The sequence below is a fragment of the Centropristis striata genome, chromosome 5 (genome assembly GCF_030273125.1).
Source record: "Centropristis striata isolate RG_2023a ecotype Rhode Island chromosome 5, C.striata_1.0, whole genome shotgun sequence".
Taxonomy (NCBI): Eukaryota; Metazoa; Chordata; class Actinopteri; order Perciformes; family Serranidae; genus Centropristis; species Centropristis striata.
This window is the reverse complement of record NC_081521.1, coordinates 28421497-28442933: the sequence shown is the minus strand read 5'-3', so window position 1 is coordinate 28442933 and position 21437 is coordinate 28421497. Positions and strand designations below refer to the sequence as shown.

General features: G+C 39.0%; 1 protein-coding gene across 1 annotated transcript in view; it reads left to right on the top strand.

Annotated features, from left to right (window-relative positions):
- Positions 1-21437, top strand: part of ajap1 (adherens junctions associated protein 1) — a 63563-nt gene that overhangs the window by 12141 nt on the left and 29985 nt on the right. The window contains exon 2 of the mRNA XM_059332936.1: positions 19264-20021. Within this exon, the coding sequence (XP_059188919.1) occupies positions 19264-20021 (758 nt within the window). The remainder of the gene's footprint in view (positions 1-19263; positions 20022-21437) is intronic.

Here is a 21437-nt window from a genome sequence, read left to right as displayed (position 1 = left end):
ATTTTTCAATTCATTTTTATTTTCAAAGCATAAGAGATGTTTTTCAGTTTGATAGCCTGTTGTGACCTGTTGCCTTTCTGTTGAAAGTCTTTGTTGGTGTTCGTACAATGTTATACAGAAGTTTCTGAAATGTTCTTTTGAAAGAGAATTAGTTTATCTTTGACACTTGCCCTACTGTCTGTAAATAAAATGGAATGAATTCCAATGAGGAGAGAGTGCATGCGACTGCTAAAGAAACAGCGTCTATTTTCAGAGTGCTCTGACTTAGTTGAAAATCTGTGACCTTTTTCTGATAGGCTCATTACTATTGCTCTTTTTCCAGTCAGAATCTCATACAAGGAGCTGTTCAGTCCCTCCACTCCTCCGCTCAGGATCGCTTCACATTTAATTCGGATTTTACTCAAATGCTCGATCCAAAAAAGTATATAGTGTGGGCGCGCAATACACATGTGTTCTAGTTCGGGTTTGGGCATGCTTCAAACTCATGGTGTGAGCGATACCGGAGTGATATAGTTGCGTAATGTAGTGGGAGATAAGGCGACACTTTGCTCAGTTCACATGCTCTGGTAAGTTTGTTGTTAGCTTCTTAAGTTAGCTGACAACCTAGCGTTAATGTTGTTGTCATAGAAAAAAAACCTTGTTTATCAGTGCTTCTTTTTATGAGCCATTGCAATGAATCACTCCCCAGCGCTTTTTCTGCCAAGGAAAATTCTACATGGACACGCTCTAATGCATTTGTTGTTTTGTTTCCCCGCTGAACCAAACTCATACCAAACCGTGACTTTGAATTCTGTGTGCAGTTATAACCCTACAGTTTTCATCCAATAGTTGTGAAGACACTCAGAGATCCAAATTCGGATGCAGTGATGAGGTTTGTTACAAATCCAGTAGGTCTTAGCAGAAGTCAGTTCCCCAGGTAAACAGATAAAGAGGATGACAGGTTCTGAAACTTGCTAATATCTGGTAAAAATAAGTAATATCATTATTGTTTTTATGCTATAAATAATCCATCAAGACCTCCAAGTTCGATTCTTAAAATAATGCAGAGCTTTTTTTGTCTCCCCTTCGTGGTTTTATTTGTTTGTTGTTTTCAGTGTGCCTAGAGAACAATGTAAAAGGAGGAGGAACACCTGAGAGACAGGTGTATTAAAGGGAGCAGAATGGTCAGGGAGTGTGTGTGAGTAAGTGTGCTTCTGGAGCTTGCAGAATTGAAGCTCCCACATATTCCCTCACTCCCCTTGAGAGTTTTTCTCTGTGCAAGCTCGGCGCAACATAAGAGCCTCGCTTTGGCTCTATAATCTAAATGTCCCAAAAGTCCCCAGCTCCATCGTCTGCTTTACCCCACACATACACACAGAAAAATGAAGCAGCAGTGTTAAATTTAAACACATAATACATGAATAAATTGAGTTTGTAGGAAGAAATGTATTGTCTTGTGCGCTAAAGGGCCTCCAGTGTATTTCTAAACAATGGAAAAACTGGTGCCCTATTGGTTCCATCATCAAGTTACACACATTATACATGAAAACAATTATTTAAATCAATAATATATATGGTTTTGATTTTCTATTGCAGTATTTTGCTCCTGGGATGCAGCTTGGTGTGTGCTATAAGTGTATGCATAGTTTGCATCATATTTCAGATTAGATCATTGTAAAATCGTGTTACTGATGCCTCTTCAAGTCCAGCGATCACACTCACTGTTATTATAATGTGCTAAAGTTCATAGCAGTCCTCGACATTCTGACTCATAAAAAAGGACATGACGATCCATAATAAACTGTTGTAAAAAATTCATTTTCTGTTGCAATCTTTTCGGCTTTAGAAGCTGCACCATCAGTAAATGTAAGACTGTAGTCAATCTCAATCCCTAAATATTTAAAGCCTTAAAGTCTTTTATCTAATCCCCCATCAATCTCAGTCAATGGCACTACACACTTATTACTCTAAAAGTCAGTCAGCATGTCCTGAGACAGTTTGTTATTCACAGACAGCTCCAAACATGGTCCAAGAAGGGCATGTGTATGGACAGAATTGGTCTACGTTGTTTACAGATTACATTCATATCACGCCCACTTTGCAGATCATATTTTAAGGTTGGGGTTAACGTTTGGGATAGAGCTAAGGACTGGGAGAGGCAACAAAGCACCCTTCAGGTTAAACCCTGGCTTTCAGGTTTACGATGGTGTACACTTAAACTTCTCAGGAGCATATTATGAGTGAGATAACAGATCAACAAGAGTTGATGTGAGAGTAGCGACTCCAGTTCACTTGGCGTCGGTAATGCACCTCTAAACTGGTGTGCCAACCACCATTAAACATTGAATAAGCCGAAACAACAAGAAAGTCTCTCCATTGACTTTGTATTGAAAGGACGGTTCCACCTTGAAAATTCCACCCGCTAGCAAAAATAAGAAAAATGCCCAAAAGCCTCTGTGTGGTATCAACTGCCAAACCTGCTTTTAGGAGGACAAAAGTGGATACAGACATATACAACTTTAGATATCAGAAAGGACAATGGGGAAACTGTGTGATCCTGCAACTCAGTATATTTAATGTTATCCTTTAGACAACCATGGGCTGAAACGCTAACAAAATGTATCATATCATATATCAAAAACATATCATATGATTATTTTAGCACTCTATGTCTACCAGAAAGGACAAGTTGGCTATTAGCAGGCTAATGTTTTTTAGTTAAATGAAATTTATTTTGGGTTCTTGTTAACTTGTTGGTAGTACATTTTACCTCACAACAGCCTTTGACATTTTTTCTGTATTTTGCTAACAGAACGAGATTGTCAAGGAAGCACTTTCTTTCAATACAAAGTAAATGAAGAGCAATGCTTTGCACCCATAAAAATCAAAATGGTTTAAGCTCATACACCGGACTGCAAAAACAGCCAATCGACCCAACTCTAGTTTGAGAACCTCAAAGACTCAGACTAAGTCTGTCATTGCCATTTTTCTCATCAGGCACAACAATTAATGTAAAACAGCTATTTAAGGGCATTTTTTCCACAATTTACAGCACGCTGTGGTTGTGGAAATGAGCCTCGTGCACATGTACCCAGTTCCACAATGATTAAGATTTGTAAAACAGAATCAGGCATACATGCAGGTTTATAATGCTGAGGGAAAGAATACATATCCATATTTATGATTCTGGCCCCAAAAGTGTAATATGGCACCGTTGTGACCCTGGGTGAAAATCAGTCCTTGTGAGTCATGCTTAGAATCTGTCACTCTGTCAAAACTCGAAAGAAGCCAGCGTCTCTGACAGAGCTTGCATGTAACTTTTTCACTTTTTTGCTCTTCAGCAAGGGATTACAACCCTTATATCTGTTCGTCTGCAAAGTATTGTATGACTTTAAACCCGTGTAATAAATCACCAATAACCTCAGTATATATCTTAGCTTGTACAGCTTCTCTTTTACAAAGGGAGCAGTAGTTTGGGTTCAATTGTTTAGAGCTTCCCGTCTTGAGGCGGTCTCAGCTGTACAGTACATCTCTGCTGACCTCGTCTTGAAAACAGTGATTATTCTGGGTCAGACGCTCTTAAAGCTACATGCAGGAATTAATGGAACTGGGAAGGGCAGAGAAGGACTGTTATCTTGCCCTCTTTTTCTCAATATGCTGCAGCAAAAGAAAACCGTTTCCTCACTAATCCCAGAGGGGTCAGAGTCATTTCCATAAGATGTACATTTATGTTTTCTATAAGGCAGCAAAGCAATTACCAGAATATTAGAGGCGTTTCCAATAAGTGAGAGTGATGCAATTATTTACTCTGCGTCAGCGCTGTGGCTCATGTTTTTTAGAGGTCAGTTTAGTCTTTGGGGAGATTAAGTGGCATTTTCAGCTCCCCAAGGCTTCATATGCTTGTGATTTTACAGTGATGCTAATATGGCATGAACCCGCCTCGATTGTTAAAAGCTTAGATCTGTTATCACAGTGTGACAGCGCGTGATGTCATTTATGTACTGTACATTCATCAGTCTCAGATGACCAAGCAGTGATCTGTGGAGCAGAAGATGGATGTGTTCTCTGGACAGCGGAGAGGTGCACTTACTGTAGCCATGGAGAGTTCAACTGGATGTTATTTTCTGGGCTCAGCAATAATATCATGTCAGGTTGTAAAACCTCTCTGAGCTGCTGATGCACCAAAACAAAAGCGTCATCCCGTTGTCATAGACACATACTGAGTGTCAGGAGGATTGGGATGCAATGTCATAGTGACATAAACTAGTATGAGTAAAGGTCTTGATAATAATTCAGTGTTTGTCACTTTTGGTGGAAACATATTGTGATGACGATAAGATAACTTGATGTTATTGTATTAACTGTTGTCTAAGATTATTGTAATTAAAAAGTTTTTATTTCAGATGTGGGAATAGTTTTGTCTGTTGCAATGCACAACAGTGGAACCAGAGTTGTGAATCAGCAGAGGCCCCACGATATGTTTTTATCCCGATACTTGAGTCATGTTACGATATCATTGCGATTTTAAGCTTTTTGCGATATAGTGAGTATTGCGATACAATATATTGCAATTTAACTGTTTATCTGCATTTTGTGTCCACAAAATTAAATTCAATCAAGAATTGTCAAAAAAGATCATCTCTTCATCTCACTTCTGTCTTTTTATTTCTCCACAATGAAAGTCAAACCCACAGACTGACAAACAAAGTATTCAGTCAAACTAAACTTAACTGATATCAAACATGTATGGACGACAACAACTGCAGCATTTTCTTTCCTCAACTTTAAGCTTCACTGCTCTGAATTTTTTTAATTAAACATAAAAAAGCACCATTGTTTCGACAACTTCCTGACAGGACTCTGATGTACATGGTGCCTATAGATTCCTCCGATCTTCCAGTTTCATATGATACCAGTATCTCAAGTATATTCGTAAAAGTGAGCCTGCTATGGCCTCCGAAAAATGGCAAAAATACTGATGACCTGCCAGCCTTCGGAATGCTATATATCAATATTTGGCGGCCATGAATCAATATGTGATATATATAGATATATAGATATATATATATCTATATATATATAGATATATATATATATATGTGATGCAGTAATTGTAGTTTCAATAATCAGACCAGCAACAACTATACCGTGTTCAAAGTCACTAAAATCACCTTTCTTGCATGCTCAGTTTGAACTTAAGCAGATCATCTTGGACTTGTCTACCTGCCTAAATGTATTGAGTTGCTGCCACATGTTTCTATTATATTCGATATTTCCCGATAACTAGCAGTTGACCACATCTACCCAAAAAAGTGGCCGGTGAGTGTATACGTACATATGCCTCTCTCTCTTTCTGTCTCTCCGTCATTGTTGTGATTTGATGAAGCAGTCAAATGCAGCTTGCTTTGCCAGTGGGGTCCAATCTGCACTCCTGTGTGCGCTGCCCTCACAGTGAGTCATTTGAAAGGAGAAGTGTCCTTGTTCCATGGCCTGGATGTTATCGGAGAGTTTTTACCCCCTAGAGGGGTAAGACGGCCACACAGCTCCTTCCCCGTTCTCTTTTTTCTTTCTCCATCTCTGTCGCTCTCTTAGGGTAATGCAAATGCATACTCCTTATCCCCCCATCTCTATTTTAAGAGTCTTCTCCCCAGTGTGAACGGCTCTGCTCGAGGCTGGCAGAATCAGGGAAGGTGGAATGAATGGAAACACATTGTGTGAGCTTTCAACCGGCATTCCCACTGTCTTTCGTGTATTCTCAATCCATAATCCTTTAAACTTGTTCAATGTAGCAACACAGCTACTGGAGCTACTAAATAGTATTCCTCAGAGTGTATAATTTTAAAGAAAGACATAACCATCCCACACATCCCCTGGAGGCTTTTGAGGAAAGCCATGACAGTGTCATGTTTGTGAGACAACTTGGCTATGAATAACTTCTAATACAATAATCCACACAGGCACTGACTGCCAGAATGAATGTTTTCATCCGGAAACATATCTGATTATGCAGACACTGAGGCAAAAGATGATCATCATATTCTTACAGATTTTCCCTCAGTCAATGGTGTTACCAAGAAAAGCAGCTTGGCAAATATGAAATATTGATTTACTGACTGACACTAATGATGTTAAATTGTTATAGTACCAAAAGGCTTGGGTGGTGTACTTTTTTTAAACCGTCACACCTTCCTAACATGCATTGTGGTATTCTGTATCTGACTGTATTTGTGTAAAATAAATTTAAAAAATGACAGTTAGTAATCATCATACTGTAGGGTTTGATTAGGGTTGGGTACCAAACTCTGTACTTTTTTTTTGTGATCAACTTTTTATTGACACCTTTTCAGTAACAGATACATGTGAAATAACAAGCATGACACTCAATGGTGTACAAGAACATAGCACAACAAAACTTACCCCCTCTCCCACCCTCCTCCCCGACAACAACCCACCCTTACCCTCCCACTGTTCCCCCAACATACACTTAACATACAAATCCCAATCCACCAACCTACCCCCACCCCTGCCTGCGGTCTCAGAAACAAAACAAAGCAAACTCTGTACTTCTAAGAGTAGAGATCGAATTATGTCCAAACCAATTCACGTTAAATCAATCGGTACCTGAATGTGCATCTGGTTGAGACAGAAATTACTTTGTCACAGCATGTTAGCTGTGATTGGGGAAAATACAATGCTGAAAGTTCCCTACCTCTTTTACGCTATAATTCATGGTTGCAATAAAGTTTCTGTACTCTTGTGGTGGAGCCAGTGAAAAAAAAGCAAGCGAGACTATGTTGCTCCTGCAACCTCAAGTCAATAGCTAAAGTGTTACACTTTTCAAAACTACACACAGACAACGTTCGTTGCAATATAATGTAAGACAATATAACAACAAGCTAAAAGCACTTGCATGCACACCTTCTCTGAGATTCACAGCAGCCTTCTGATGAAGAACACTTTGCCCCTGGTGACAGACTGAAAGAAGAGGTCATCAGTATCGGTTTGAATGTGAATGATACCCAACCCTAACAACGATACTGCCCAACCTTAATTACTATTATCATCATATAGTGCGCAGGAATCATATTTTAATTGGTATATTTAACAACAAAAGGAAACCCACAGTTAACCATATCTTAACCTGAACAAGGCTATCACTAGTGTAAACACAAGTACTGTCTACAAACTGGAGATGCCCACTAGGTAATCCTTATTGTGCTGAAACCAACAGGAGGATCAGTTTTGTTCACTTTAAGTGTTTGGTTAAGCCCAGAGGCTTCAGCGTCTAAAAGTGGTTATGATACAGCAGTTGAACACAAAAGCATGAATCACAGGTGGAAAAGTGCCTTTTTAGTTTGCTCTTGAAAGGGGTTTTCTTGAAACATTGTAGACAGGAAATCTGCCCCTTTCCTCAAAGGAAATATTTAACTTGACCACTGGCAACTTCCCAACATGTGTGTCCTACCATTTATAAAGTATTTCTAGGATGTCAGCTACAACTAAATACTCCAGTAAAGCTGCAGTATCACTATTTAGCAGACAAAATTACTGAGTTACTGTCTCTATCACGGCTTGTACTGGTGGCAGTGATCTGCAGCAATGAATAGATTCTCAAACTTGTCGGCTCATTACTGTATTTGTTCTTCCTCAGGACATTCATTCCACCTTTGTGGGTATTATCAATGGCTGGACTTTTGTTTAAATTTTATACAAGAAGGATAACCAGATAATATTCATACCAGGGCTCTGTTGCATAATCATCCCTTTACAGAAATTAGTTTAGACAATTAGGTATAGTAAAACAGACTGAACATAAGCGAAAAAGAAGTAAATGATGTTGAAAAGACATCATTTAGTATACCTTTTCCAAAGAGAGTACGGTTGTCTCAGTAGAGAGAATGTACAGCGACCTGATAAGTCCAAGATGATGACAAACATTTTTAGTTAATATGATATAAAACAGAGAAAAGCAGGAAATCTCCATATTTCAGAGGCTGAAAACTTTTTCTTTTGTTGCCATTTTTGTATTAAAAATTACAATCGATCAAGATATTTGGTGATTATTTTTCTGTGATTGACTTATCAATTCGTCAAATAATCACTGTAGCTCTACTCTTATCAATTGCATACTGTTACAAGACAGGAATATATTTTGCATAAAATCTCTCTGAATGAGCGAGAAGAGAAGAATTCATCATAACATAATGGCAAGTATTTTATTATAACACCCTCTCTAGGGATCAAACAAAGAAATGCATTAGTATTTAATGTATGCGTCTGTTCATGTTCTTGCATCAATTTAAACATAATGGTATTCATATTCATCAGTGAAAGAGTTCTTCAAGTAGGACGGTGTTCAGGATGTCTCTGTCAAAAATCAGTGTATGTAAAAAGCATAAAATTGGTTGTGATGGGAAAAACAGGTCACTTGTGCTAAGGCAAAATCGAAGTTACTATTCTAAGAGATTATCATCATGTAATATTTATTGTATATGCTTTATTACAAGAATTTTAGAAAGCATATGCATTTATATTTTTTCTGGATTCCACACAACACGAAACAGGAATTGTCAAAAAGGAAAAGTCAGGCCAGTGAAAAGAAGTTTGTGGTTGAGATGCAGCCCTTGTGTGCACTATATGCCCACAAAGTCTCATTTTAACCTCTTGCTGTGTCTGTTTGGACCCACAAGAGACAACCACCCACTGCAGCTTGAAACTTCATGAACTGTAGCTGGTGAACCTTTTCCCCAATGGATCTTTTTTTTCTTCTTCCAAGTGCCATTTTTAGACATGTGTGGGAGAGACATGGATACCATAGTTCAGTGTGTAAATGCTCTATCAATTGCTAGTGCTACCTTTAATAAAAAAAGGACATGTTATTTTTTGTACTCTGAAATTGTTAACACAAAGCTGAATAGCTGCACCTTTCCCGAGGCAGGAAAACCCCCCACTGCGAGGTTAAATAAAAAAAAAAAAAAAAAAGCAAACCACCATTTCAGTCTAAATCCTGCCTGGGAGATAGTGTCTGCCATCACACCCAGCTTTTCATCAGAGGTGGAGTCACCTTCAACGAGGCACCTTTCAGTGGCTGTGTTGGCGAGAAAATTATGTGTGCTCAGTGGCAGGGCTGTCGAGACCATGCTGATAAAATTCCTATTGATGGCAGCCTGGGGACGCAGGGCGAGGGGATTGAGGAAGGCATGCCTTTTTCACCTCCCTCAGGTGGGAAGACCATCTGCTGAGGCCTCACTTCTACAAAGTCCCAAGAAGTTCTAATTAAGACCTACTTTGCACAAGTGATCACAGTGTGATGATGACACAGGAAGTGGGCCAGAGATACAGTGCAGAACACAATAATTAGGTGAAATATCAGATTAGCTGCAGAGATAATAGTTTTGTTTTACTGGGTCTAACATGACGCAAAGGATGGGTTCAAAGAGTCAGATAATCCTTCATTAGCCCCTTGTATTCTCATGATGATAATTTATATACACTATAAGGAAAGACTCTAAATTTAGACACATATGTACAGTGCTACTTTAATGTTTCTGTACTGTTTTGCCACTTTTTGTTGAGCTTGACTCCTTATGATTAGCAAACCAACGAGGCTCTGTGAAGCTTTTTAAAAAAGCTTCAGAAGAGCCTTTAAAGATGGCCTCATTCACAGAGACTATATCCTGCCCTTTGTTTCTTTGCTTATCTATGCCCCACTGGCACATGGTTTGCAGAATCGCTGCGCATAATAGCCTACACAGCACTCAACTACTTTGATCTTTTCTGGGGGATGAGCAGAATCATCAAACACTGGGCACTGCTTACCTTTTTAAAAAAAACCTTGACATGATGCAAGCCTTAACTATGTCATGAGCTTCTTCTCTTTAAAGACGAAATGGTGACTAACACTGTGTAAAATGTGTCATACTGACAGATTAGATAAGACACTACATTTAGATAATGAGTTGGTCTGTGTTTAGTACTGCCAATCAATATTGAAATTAAGTTACTCTATTCACCAAGATTGTTTTAACTGACATATAGTAAGATTTTTAATAACAAAAGCTGGAAAATATGTGTAACAAAATAATCCCCTGAGATCAGTTCAGTAGCTTTTTTTGTAGTAAGGCTCCGTGAACACCAGCCCAAAACTGGTCACCACCAAGGGCAGACCAAACCAATGCATCAGTGGCTTAAGTGATCATTCTTTCTAATGGCCAGCAGGGGGCGACTCAGCTGGTTTCAGAAAGAAGTCTGATTGTATAGAAATGACTCTACTTCTCGAATGATTTGATTATCTCAGTAAATATTTCCCTAACAGGTTTATAGTCTCTGTCACTAGTTCAAATTTCATTCAAATCATTTTGCAAATTATTGTCCCATTTGAAGTCAAATGGATGGAAGCAGTATTTTTGGCGTCGCTATGTAGTGATTGAAAAGTTGCTACCATCACACAGTGTGCTTTTGTCTTAAAACTTCTTTTTTTAACAAATATCTTTATTAGGTTGTTAATACACAAGAAATTTACATTTTAAAGTAAATAATAATATATAAAATAAAACAATATGAAATGCAAACTGTTCCCCACCAACAAAATAAATAAATACATTTTTTTTTTTAAAAGGGGGAAAAAAGTGTTTTGCACATAGGACGCCTGACAACACCTTGATTCACGTTTTTAGAAAAGGCCTTTGTTTGCTCAGTGATACTAGATATAAAAAAATGTGTCTTAATATTTTGACCATTTCACAGTGTGTTTACAGTTCATGGAAGTTAATTATAATATTTTGTTCGCCTAAAAATGACTTTTTTCAGTGTTCGGTTGTAGGCACTCTTGAATTACAAATGCATCATGCTAACCAAGCTAGCTAGCATTAGCTGATAACTTATTATCCTCTTCCACAGCTTCATCCTATCATCCAAATATGGTAAGTTCTGGCTCCAAAAACCACATGACAACCGCCAAATTGCCAAACTCAAGGCTTCAAAACAGTAGTTCACAAACCAATGGGTGATGTCACAGTGGCTACTCTCACTTTTTTTAAATACAGCTTATAGTCACTGCATCGATTGCGAGTCAATTGTTGGCCAGACAAAGAAAAGCCCATTTACATCCTACACCAAGGAACACATTTGAACAAAGACATAGAAGAGTTACAATCTATACAACCACCTTGACTTCTATTGAAAAGGGTTTTTTGTTTGCAAACCTACAGATTGGTGTTTCTCATTCAGTTTGTGTGTCATGTTGTCCTGGATATATGCCTATATTGCAAGAGGCCTCCAGTGAATGCCTAAATTAGCACTTGCACACATAACATCATATAACATAATACAAGTCATGCTATGGAGTGAATACAACGATGGTACAGTACGAAGTGATAAACAGAAAATAACACTGACTGAACTATGAGTGAACTATGACTAAGATTATGAATAAGGCTTGGGTCATCATGGGATTTTAATAGCAGCTAGGTTTTAACTCTTGACCCGACTTTATACAGAACCAATTCATGCTCTTCTTGGGTTTTCCAGTGCTGGTTGTGCAGATAATCTGTCTGACAAATCAAACATTCACATAACTTCAGTCTGCACAGACACCAGCCATCCTTCAACTGCATAGAGACAGCCTGTTGGTGCCACTGAGGTACATTCAAATCACTTTCTGCATCTCCATATGAGACCCTTGAGCTTATGGAACATATGAAGCATAGGGAGGGGAATGCAATTACTCCATCTGCAGTGCCTTAGTCATTGTACTGCAGAAAAGGAAAACCTTCAGATGTGCTCTGGCTGAAAGAATGGAAAACAATAAATCATAAAACAGTGCAAACCACAGTAGTGCACTTCACATGTCAACAATCTAACGTGGGATGTAGACAACATCCTCTTATGCAAAGCAACCCCTATCTTCAAGGCATAACAGTCTGTGTGAATGGCCTTTTTATTAACCGCTCTCACCTTTTGCTCAAGCATTTGATTCAGGATTATGCTGCAAATCTTTTTCACAGACTTCAAAGGCTGCTCTTCATTCATTTTGGTCTTTTGATGGCATTATGTTGGTTATGTGAGGTTTCCAGTTTCAAGGGCAGGTAAATTGTATTAAGTACTGTGTGCAATGGATTACTCAGTCTAATGTTCTCCCTGTTTGCACAGCAGTGCAGCGTGGGTTTTGAAGAGCAAAGTGACAGGAAATCATAAAAATGTCCGATTTGGTTCCAGCATTAGCGCGACAGACGCTGTGTGCTTTAAGTCTGCTGGCAAAGTCTTCCGTTCTACTTTATAAACCTTATTTTCTGTTTTTTTCTATTTTTTATTTTTTTATGTGCACTTTTTGGCTTGCCTTTTTGGCCATAGGCATGTTGTAAACATCGTTGCAGAATGTTTTTTATTCATGACTAACCCTTTGATGCAATGGAGCTGTAGAAATCGGGGCTTGAGTCATATGCCAATGATATTTAAATAATATGGGAGACCCTAATTATGTGCCGCTGACTGCTGTTCTCAAGCATGAAGATCATGTGTTTAATTTGGAGTGCCCGTCAGGGCCTAATCCTAACCCCCATGACAGTGGCATTTGTAGGAAGCTGCAGAATAAGTTGGAAGTAGATTTGCTGAATATAGTACAGCTTAAACTGGCACCGAGGAGAGCGAGAGAAGTGAAGCTTGGTGAACCCTCCTCCAGCGCTTTTTCGTATTTGGGCTGAGAAGCATAATCCAAATATATTGCTCCGAAATATCACATCTCACATACGCTGTTACATCACTTGCTTTCTGTTGAAATTCTGCTTGAGGTTGATGAAGGACAGCCGAGGATGGGATCACACATAAAGACACACACACAGTCACACACACACCGAAGCGTTCCTCTCAGCACTGCCTATGATTGCTATATGTATCACTGAACATATGGCAGGCATCATGGCCCCTGGATCAATAGGTACAAAAGACAATGAGAAATAACAGCAAACATGGCATACACAAAAAATATTGTGTTTGTGTCTGTATGCAGTTTGATGGTAGAGACTACAGGAGTGTGTGTACGTGCAACGCACAGAGATTTTGTTTTGCCTTGTGTGTCTCTGAGCAGAAGAGCAGGCTGCCTCTTTCATCTGCTGTCTGTCAAGTCCTGGTTAAAATCATCATTCCAGCAAGTCTTTTGCTGACCTTCAAACCCCGACTCCTCCAGGCCAACAGACACGCTAATTAACGGTTCGTTCCATAACTTCACAAAGTAATTTCATTCCCTGTATGTCTGGCTCTAGAATGGACTTGGCATACTGAGATCCAGGACTTGAAAGTTGCCTGTTAGGTCAATGAATCCTGGCTGAATAATGCATATAAAGTAGCTTACAGTCAACTTTAACTTCCCCCAGTCTTCCAATAAACATGTGCATAGGAATGTGCCTTACTCCACCAACGTACCAGTTTTTCAAATTTTCAGCCAAATGTGGTTCTTCCGTGAAAATCCATCTGCCTGTGTGCCCCGCAGCGACTGCATGTACAATCACAATGCTTTGTGATGATAGAAATGTGAGCCAGGGACTGTACGAGCTCAGAATCAGGAGATGTCACAATCTCCACTAAAGGGATTTCCTGCCATATTGTTGAAGCTTAACTATATACCGAAGTTAGTAATGACGACATGATGGAGCATGTGCTTATAAAATAGGACACCAGACACACATTCCCACCAGAAAGCAATCTGGTATGTTCACGCTGTGAATGCTGCTCTTATCTGCCATCTGTGCAGTGTACTTCCAAATTATATTTTCATTATGTGGGATGTCAAAGAATATTAGAGAGTCACTCTTAAATTATGAAACTACTGGTCTTAGAAATGATTGTTTCCAGTTCTTTTTATCTGCAGCATGTGCTGTTATTGCTGGAATTCTATCAATTGGCCCTTCGCTCAGCCTGTTACTGTAACTAGGTACAGCAGGCCTGTCAAAGGTTCAAGGATTTGTCTAAACTGCCAGCATTTAGATGGTAACACTAACAAAGGGAAAATGCAGAAACTGTGTGCATAGTACCTGCAAATGTGACAGCAGCAGGGATAAGGAGGTGTCCCGGCGGTCTGCACATCTGGGTGATGCTGTCGAATGTTCGTTAGCATGTTGGATCTATTTCAGTTCTGCCTTTTCACACTGTAAAAAAAGATAACTAATAACTACTCAATAAAATTGATGCAACAGATTGCACGCAATATTATTAATCAAATCTAACTACGTTACAGGTTGAGTTAATAACAACTTGACAGGAAGTGCCTGTCAATTAAAAACGGACTGATTCTACTGTGTTGGATTCATTCAAAATTCTCTTGATTTAGAATTACATACAGATAAAGATTATATTTATTGTGATCAAAATAAGTCGATTCTATCTCAAACATTTTTATATTAAAGTTACTTAAACAATTGCCTCAAAATCAAGGACGCATTTATATTTAATATGTTTTAACAAATATATTAAGTAAAATGAAATGACTACAGAATAATTTAATACATTGCATTTTTATTTATGCTCGCCAATATGATTGATTTATCTGCTGTCTCATTGTGGTTATCTTAGCTCCCACAGCTCCCCGGGCGCAGTAATGTGCTGCCCACTGCTCCTTGCATGGTGTGTTCACTTGTGTGTAAAAAAGGATGGGTTAAATGCAGAGGTTGAATTTCCCCATTGTGGGATTAATAAAGTAATCTTCTTCTTCTTAGCATATGTTGCTAAAGGTTTCCAATGCATAACTAAACAGAAGTGATAGCTAAAAGTTAGCGTAAAATAAAACAACATATTGACTTCCTGTGGTGTGCTAGAACATTTTTGTTCCTGTACGTTTGTCTTTCATCTGAGTTGTCAAGACATGGAGAGCCGCTGATGCTCAGATTTGACGTCCTCTTTATTTACAAAACTCTGCTGACAAATTAGATTGTGAATGTGTCTCTTGAATGCATATTGTAGGCTTTTGTGTCTACTACTCTTTGATATTTCGGAACACATTATTCCAGAAGTTCTTAAATTTATTTCCTTTAGAATATCTCTGACTGAAATTGTTCCCAGTAGACCAACACCAGCAGAAGGAACTGACAGGATATTAATGTAACTGCTGTGCAATTTTTTGTGCAGTATATTCTACACTCTGGTGCATTATTACTTCATAGTACTGTGCAATATGTACATTTCAACCCTGTGGAATAATGTTCACTACATCCTGTTAACATGTTGTTTATCTCTTCCCACAACATGTGTATATCTTTTTTTTCATTTAAATTACATTTTTATTGTTCATATTTTCTATACTTTTAGATTCTCCCCTTAGGTATTGAAAAATCCTGACCCACACATCACAAGAAGGCATTTAGCGTGAGATGGACAATGAATGTGAAAATTAATTAATAATCAAAATGACAAGTAAGTGCGTGCTACTCGATTTCTAAAAGTAGTCAAATTAATCTGTGTTAATATTCACAAATATGTACTGAAAGATTAAGTGTCTTATTACCAGAAACATTTGATTGACAATTACACCATCTGGTTTGTTACAAGTTGTACCAATTGTGTAATTTAAGTGTCACCTTAATTAATTACCTCACACTGTGTTTGTGCCTATTAATTAACAAATAATTAAACACAAAGCAAGTTTTAAAATTAAGCAGGGCAGACTGTTGCTGCCATTAAAACAAGACTGGAAAAAACAGATGAGAAGAGATTAATCAGATTAGGTGAACAGATGAATGAGAAATCGTATCTGCTCCATGATAAATAGAAAAGAACGGTCTGATTGATCAGGCTTTAAAAACTGATGAAGTTTAGAAATGTCCAACGAAGTAAGTGGATTTATTAGACATCGGGCACTACTGAGCATGCTCTGTGCTGGCCAGCAATTTTAACATTTTTCCGACACATTATTCATCTTTTAATGGTAGGCTACTCAGGACAGTTGGTCTTGATTGATTGTGGTACTAAAATATGTTGGTGCAGCTGTAAAAACCACCATAATTAACATTTTTTATCGCTGCTTACTGTTGGGGAAAACATGCATCAAAGCTCTTCTCTCTGGTGGGTTTAAGCAACACTGACTGAAATGTGGTAGTGAAGACGAGTTAGATCACGCAGCGTAATGCATTCAGATCTAATTCAGTACATTCAGTAATGTAAATTATTTCTTATGAGAAAATGCAGCCAAATCAGTACCCAGCTTGATTTAAACGTCAGTGATTTGCAGTCTTTAATCAGCTGTTTGCTATTCATTCATAAGTAAAGATCTGTTGATAGCTCCACAGAACAGACCTACCCGTCTTGTAGAAACTATATAACCAAGTCAACTACCCAACTCCACAGGATTGACCTCAATTCTGTACTGTTATTCATTTTCTCTCCTCTCAGATAATTGTTGTTGCCATGGCTGCTCTTCAGGCTGCTCTTCAGGCTGCTCTGAACTCTCTCCCATTGTTGTTGCCATGTTTGAGCCCAGCAGGATTAAAAGCAAGGTGCTTAACAAACATGTCCATTAAACATTTATAGCTCTTCTTTTCATCCTGCTCCAGATCATATTAATTATGATGAGTTACACCGCTTTTCCTTATCACATATTACGTTAATGTGGTCTGGAGAGTTAAACTTGAGTCACCTCCATGTTGTTGATTGGGGAAGTGCCAGGATCTCAGTCTGAGGTCACAGCCAAAAACACTCACACGACAAATTATTGCCCATATTTTAAACTGTCAATAATACACTGACCTTGTCATTGCTCTTTAATGACCACATCAGTCACCATTTATGGCTCTATTAAAGTGCCATTCTAAATTATTTATCAGTTAGTGGTTTGCTGGTCCTCTCACAAGTCAAATGAAAGGTGGGGTGAATAATAAAAACATGTTTCAGAAGCACTCCTCATAGTCGTCTAAGTCTATCAAATTTTGACAGAGCATCACTTATGTTGTTAAAGTGTGAAATAGGGATGCTTACCATTAACATTGAACTGATACCGGCACCATTTGTGGTACTTGCACTTCAGTACTGATACCTAACGGTACTTTACTTTCTCTCTTATAAAATATTTTTAATATTTCAACCTGCCTGTCAGTCTGTCACCATGGCATAGGGTAGTACATCAGATGACCGACTTCATCTCAGTGTTATATTGTATTACATTATATTGCAGCGAGCATTGTCTCTGTGGAGTTTTTAAAAGTCTTACCACACTTTAGGCTCGCTATTGTCCTGATTCGTTCTTTCAGTGGATCCGCCGCATGCAAACACATGGGGTGTCTCAACCAGATGCTCTCTCAGGTACCAAAATTAAATGGTAAAATGGTAAATGGAAATTATATAGCCCTTTTATCCAAAGTCAAAATTAGGTGCCGATCAATATGACGTGAATCTGATTTTGGTAGTACCGATGTAATGCGGTCGGAACCCTTAAAAGTACAGAGTTTACCCAACCCACATGCCACATGTCAATAATAATAAGACGCAATTCAAGTTTTACCTTCTAAAAATGTCATACAATGTTTTGTAATTACTCACAAAGGGTAACATCAATCACCGATTGCTGAAAGCAGTCTTGGCCAATAGAGATCAATGATGGGGTCTATTTGAAGCCTACTACTTATCATCATTATTATTATTATCATATTATTGATAAAGTAGTGGCATTTTACTCAAAGAGATTTTATTGCATTTGCAGAAACTAGTGTGTTTCAGCAGAGAAGATGCTGCAGTGGGAAAATAAATTAATGTTACACCTAAATGTTTTAAAGTCCAAATAAATCCACTAACATCCACTAACATCAGAGCTTATCAATACTCCAGTCTTTAATAATTTAGCCCCCAGGCCGGTTTAATACCAGATTTCAGTACTAGTCTCTACCCACAACTCATAATCCCTATGTTATGATCTGCCACTTTACTTACATGACAAGCACCTTTACTGTCAGGCAATTGCATTTTACAAATTCTGCAACAGCCATACCTTTATATTTGTTGATACATCAAAACTGAAAATCACAATTGTTTTTCCATTCCGTGCGAGCAAAGACAATGCCTAGTTTACTGACAGGACAACAGGGAATGAAAGTGGTTGGACAGATTGCGCGTCTGATTAAAATTGACACCTCCAATATTTTAAATCTATGGCAGAGCAGTCATAATCCATCAGTTCATCCATTCAATCTCTACTCTGTCTTTTGTCCCATTTTCTGAAAACTTACATTTAAACACAATAATGTAGATTTGCACGTGACAAGAATCACTTATGACTTATGAATCTTCACATTCCCAACAGAAGTCCAGTTTGTCTTGTCAATTGTCACTACAGTATAGCTAGACAGTAGTTAAAGACTTGTAAAAACACAACTTGGTGATTACATGAGCTGCGAACATCTTTGTGTCGCCTCTGACAGTCGATGAACCCATTCACACTTTTCCATCTATCATCACCTCCCTGATGCTTCCAAAATGAGTCCTCGGTGTGGGCTTAAATTGGCCAAGGACAGCAGAGATGAAAGATAGGCCATAATGAGGTTTCTCCCTTAGGAATCAATGTGTAGCTTTGTCCCAGGGGCCACTGAAGGTTGTCTGTAAAATCAGTCTACTGCAGGGTCCTGGCCTGGACAGCCAGTCTATCTATCACCTTGCCATCTTGTTGATGAGCAGAAGGGAAGTTTATGCAGTAACAAAGGACATTTTTGGACATACTTTGATTTGGAATACATTAGCGCCATAGCAGCACAGGTGAAGATTCCTGTGATATACTTGTCATGCTGTGTCTTCTAATGGCATTGCGTGTTACCTCCCCGATCATTGCACTGCATAATCAAATTGCCCTTTGGGAATCAGATGACTTTGTGTCTGAGGGAGATAATGCAGAATATGATGATCAGCTAAACCAGGCCTGACCTTGTGTGTCGGTGTAATCATCCCTGGATTGATATGAATCTGTAACATCAAGGATAAGTCCTCGCTGCTTTTGACAGCTGAGAGCAAAGAGTGCAAATCCATAATCTTTCACATGTTCTACAACATTTACTTTGTGCCTGACCTTTAGACTGTAATTCAAGAGGCGCTCTGCGAAGCTAATTATTATCGAAGCTTAATTGAGTAGGAGTTTAAGAAGTTGTGGAGTAGAACTTTGCCAAGAGTGCAAATGGAGTTTGAATACAGATGCAAATCTTTACAACAGACCATTAACTTGAAGGTGTGAGACGGAGGAATTTCTATGGCTAGAACATAAAGTAAACTGTGTCAAAATCTGAAGTATTTTCTCTTGTTTACTTTCTCCCTTCTCTGCAGTTCGTCTGCTTTGAGGCCAGGCAGCTGTGTGGGGCACCGGGTGTGGATCCTGCTGGCCATGACCCACCTCACCCTGGACTTCTCCGTGTGCAGTCCCCTCAGTCAGGGTATGGGGGTCAAACTCACGCCTAAATCGGTGCCTCGCTCTCGACCTCGCTGGCAGCCACTCTGGGACACCCCCAACAAGCTTCATTGGAGAACAGTGAGCCCATTGGCCCGTCGACTCCTCAACCCTGTCCCTCCACCCCAAGACAACAGGGCAGGGATTGGGCCAAAAGTCAAAGGACAAAAACATCGGAAGCCAGCGCATAAAGGACAAGCGGCGTGTAAGGAGTGCCGGTTGAGATACTCTCAAATGGAGACAGGTGATTCTTTGGCTGTAATAGCGGGAGCTCCAGTTGCTTTATCCAGCGGGAGCAGAGGAGACACAGTGAGGTTGTTACTTAGAGCCAGGAGGCAGCTCAAATGGGACAGCTATGATAAGTCTCAGGAGGGCCGGACTACCACAGTGGCCGGATTTATCGATTGGGGACCCACAGGGACAGATAGCATAGATGATGACGGCAAACCGGAGCTCAACGTAACTCTGTCCACCAAGGTCTCAACTACCACAGTGGCCACAACCACTAGCACTACAACCAGGCTCTCCCAAAGGACGTTCACTGTGGTGACCACACCAGAGCCCAAGAGCACCACCAAGGCCACTGTCAACTTAGGGGAGACTGTCAAACCACCAAAGCCATATGGGGACACACCAGGTAAGACGCATAAAACCACTCAGCAGCTCATCATCTCGTGTGAACTTTGTGGTTCGTGTGAGTGAGTGAGCTTAAGAAAGTTGCCTTTGTTGGATTTTTTGTTTTCATCACACTTTACAGACTCACCCCATGTTTCCACAACCAAACACTGCTGTGAAGATGTTCACTCAAAGCCAGTCATTTCTAACATTGGGCTTTTGGATTTGTTCTGCAGGTTGTCATTTTTACAAAACAATAGCCTGGTTCACCTTTAACCAGAGACAATTAACAAATTCATGAAATCACTGGGAACCAGAAGGGTGCAGTGAAAAATAATTTGTGTAGTCAGCTCATGATTGTGATACACTCAAAATTGTGAGTGGGATCTGGGGCCAGATGCTTCTTGTGAAAAGAAGCATCTGGCAACATTATGAAATGGGACAGAAATTGGGCTATATTGCTAAAAATAAATCAAATATAAAACAAACTGTGAACTTTTCTCCTACCTGTTTTCTCTAATGATAATGCAAACTCTTTTACCTTTCCACTGCAGCGCATGACTAATGATCCAGAGTAATGATCTACTTTTTTTTAATACAGTATTGCAGCTTGGGAAAATAGCAGCAGATTTACAGACTATGTCCTTGACCACACCGTGGCCAAAGTGCCTGAAATACTGTACATGAGCATATGTGATTTTTATGACAGTCCCCCTGTGCTGTGAACACACAGACCTCCCAGCCAGACATATTAGATTTACCATTTCATTAAGTCCAGGAAGAACACGGCTTTTAAATGGACCATACAGGTAGCCATAAAACATAAGTCATGTTTAACAACTTATGAAGCAAGCACTATGCTAATTGAAGCTTTCCCATTTGGTGCATTAATATAAATGCCATAAAATTAGGCAGCTTACAGCACGAGTGAACGGTGAAAGTCCATGGCTACCTCTTACTCAATTATAATGAAAAATGTCCTAAAACACAGAAGAATGTAAAAATTAGTGTACAGTAGAAGTCTTGCTGATAGAAAATACCCTTCACTGTGAGAAAAAAAACTATTTTAGCTTACTAATGAAGTCAAAAGAAAATTTACCGGGCAGTTCATCTATACTACAAAGACTTGAGTTATGCTGGAGGAATGTGGTCAATATGTTTTGAATTTTGTGAAGCCGTTGTGAGAGGACCTTCTCAACCTTTTAGTTTTTATGGAAGACATGCAGACATTTGAACTTGGAACTGCAATAATATCTTAAGCAAATATGTTATAACATTATCTTAGTATTCAGATAATAAATATCAGGGTTGGAGCCAGATGTATTTTTTTTCCATTTGAGAAAAGCATGATAGTTCCCAAGTGAAAAAAAAATCATCCTGTCGAGCAAACATCCTATTTTGTATTTAGTTGTTCTCCAGCTGTCTGAAAGCATTACAC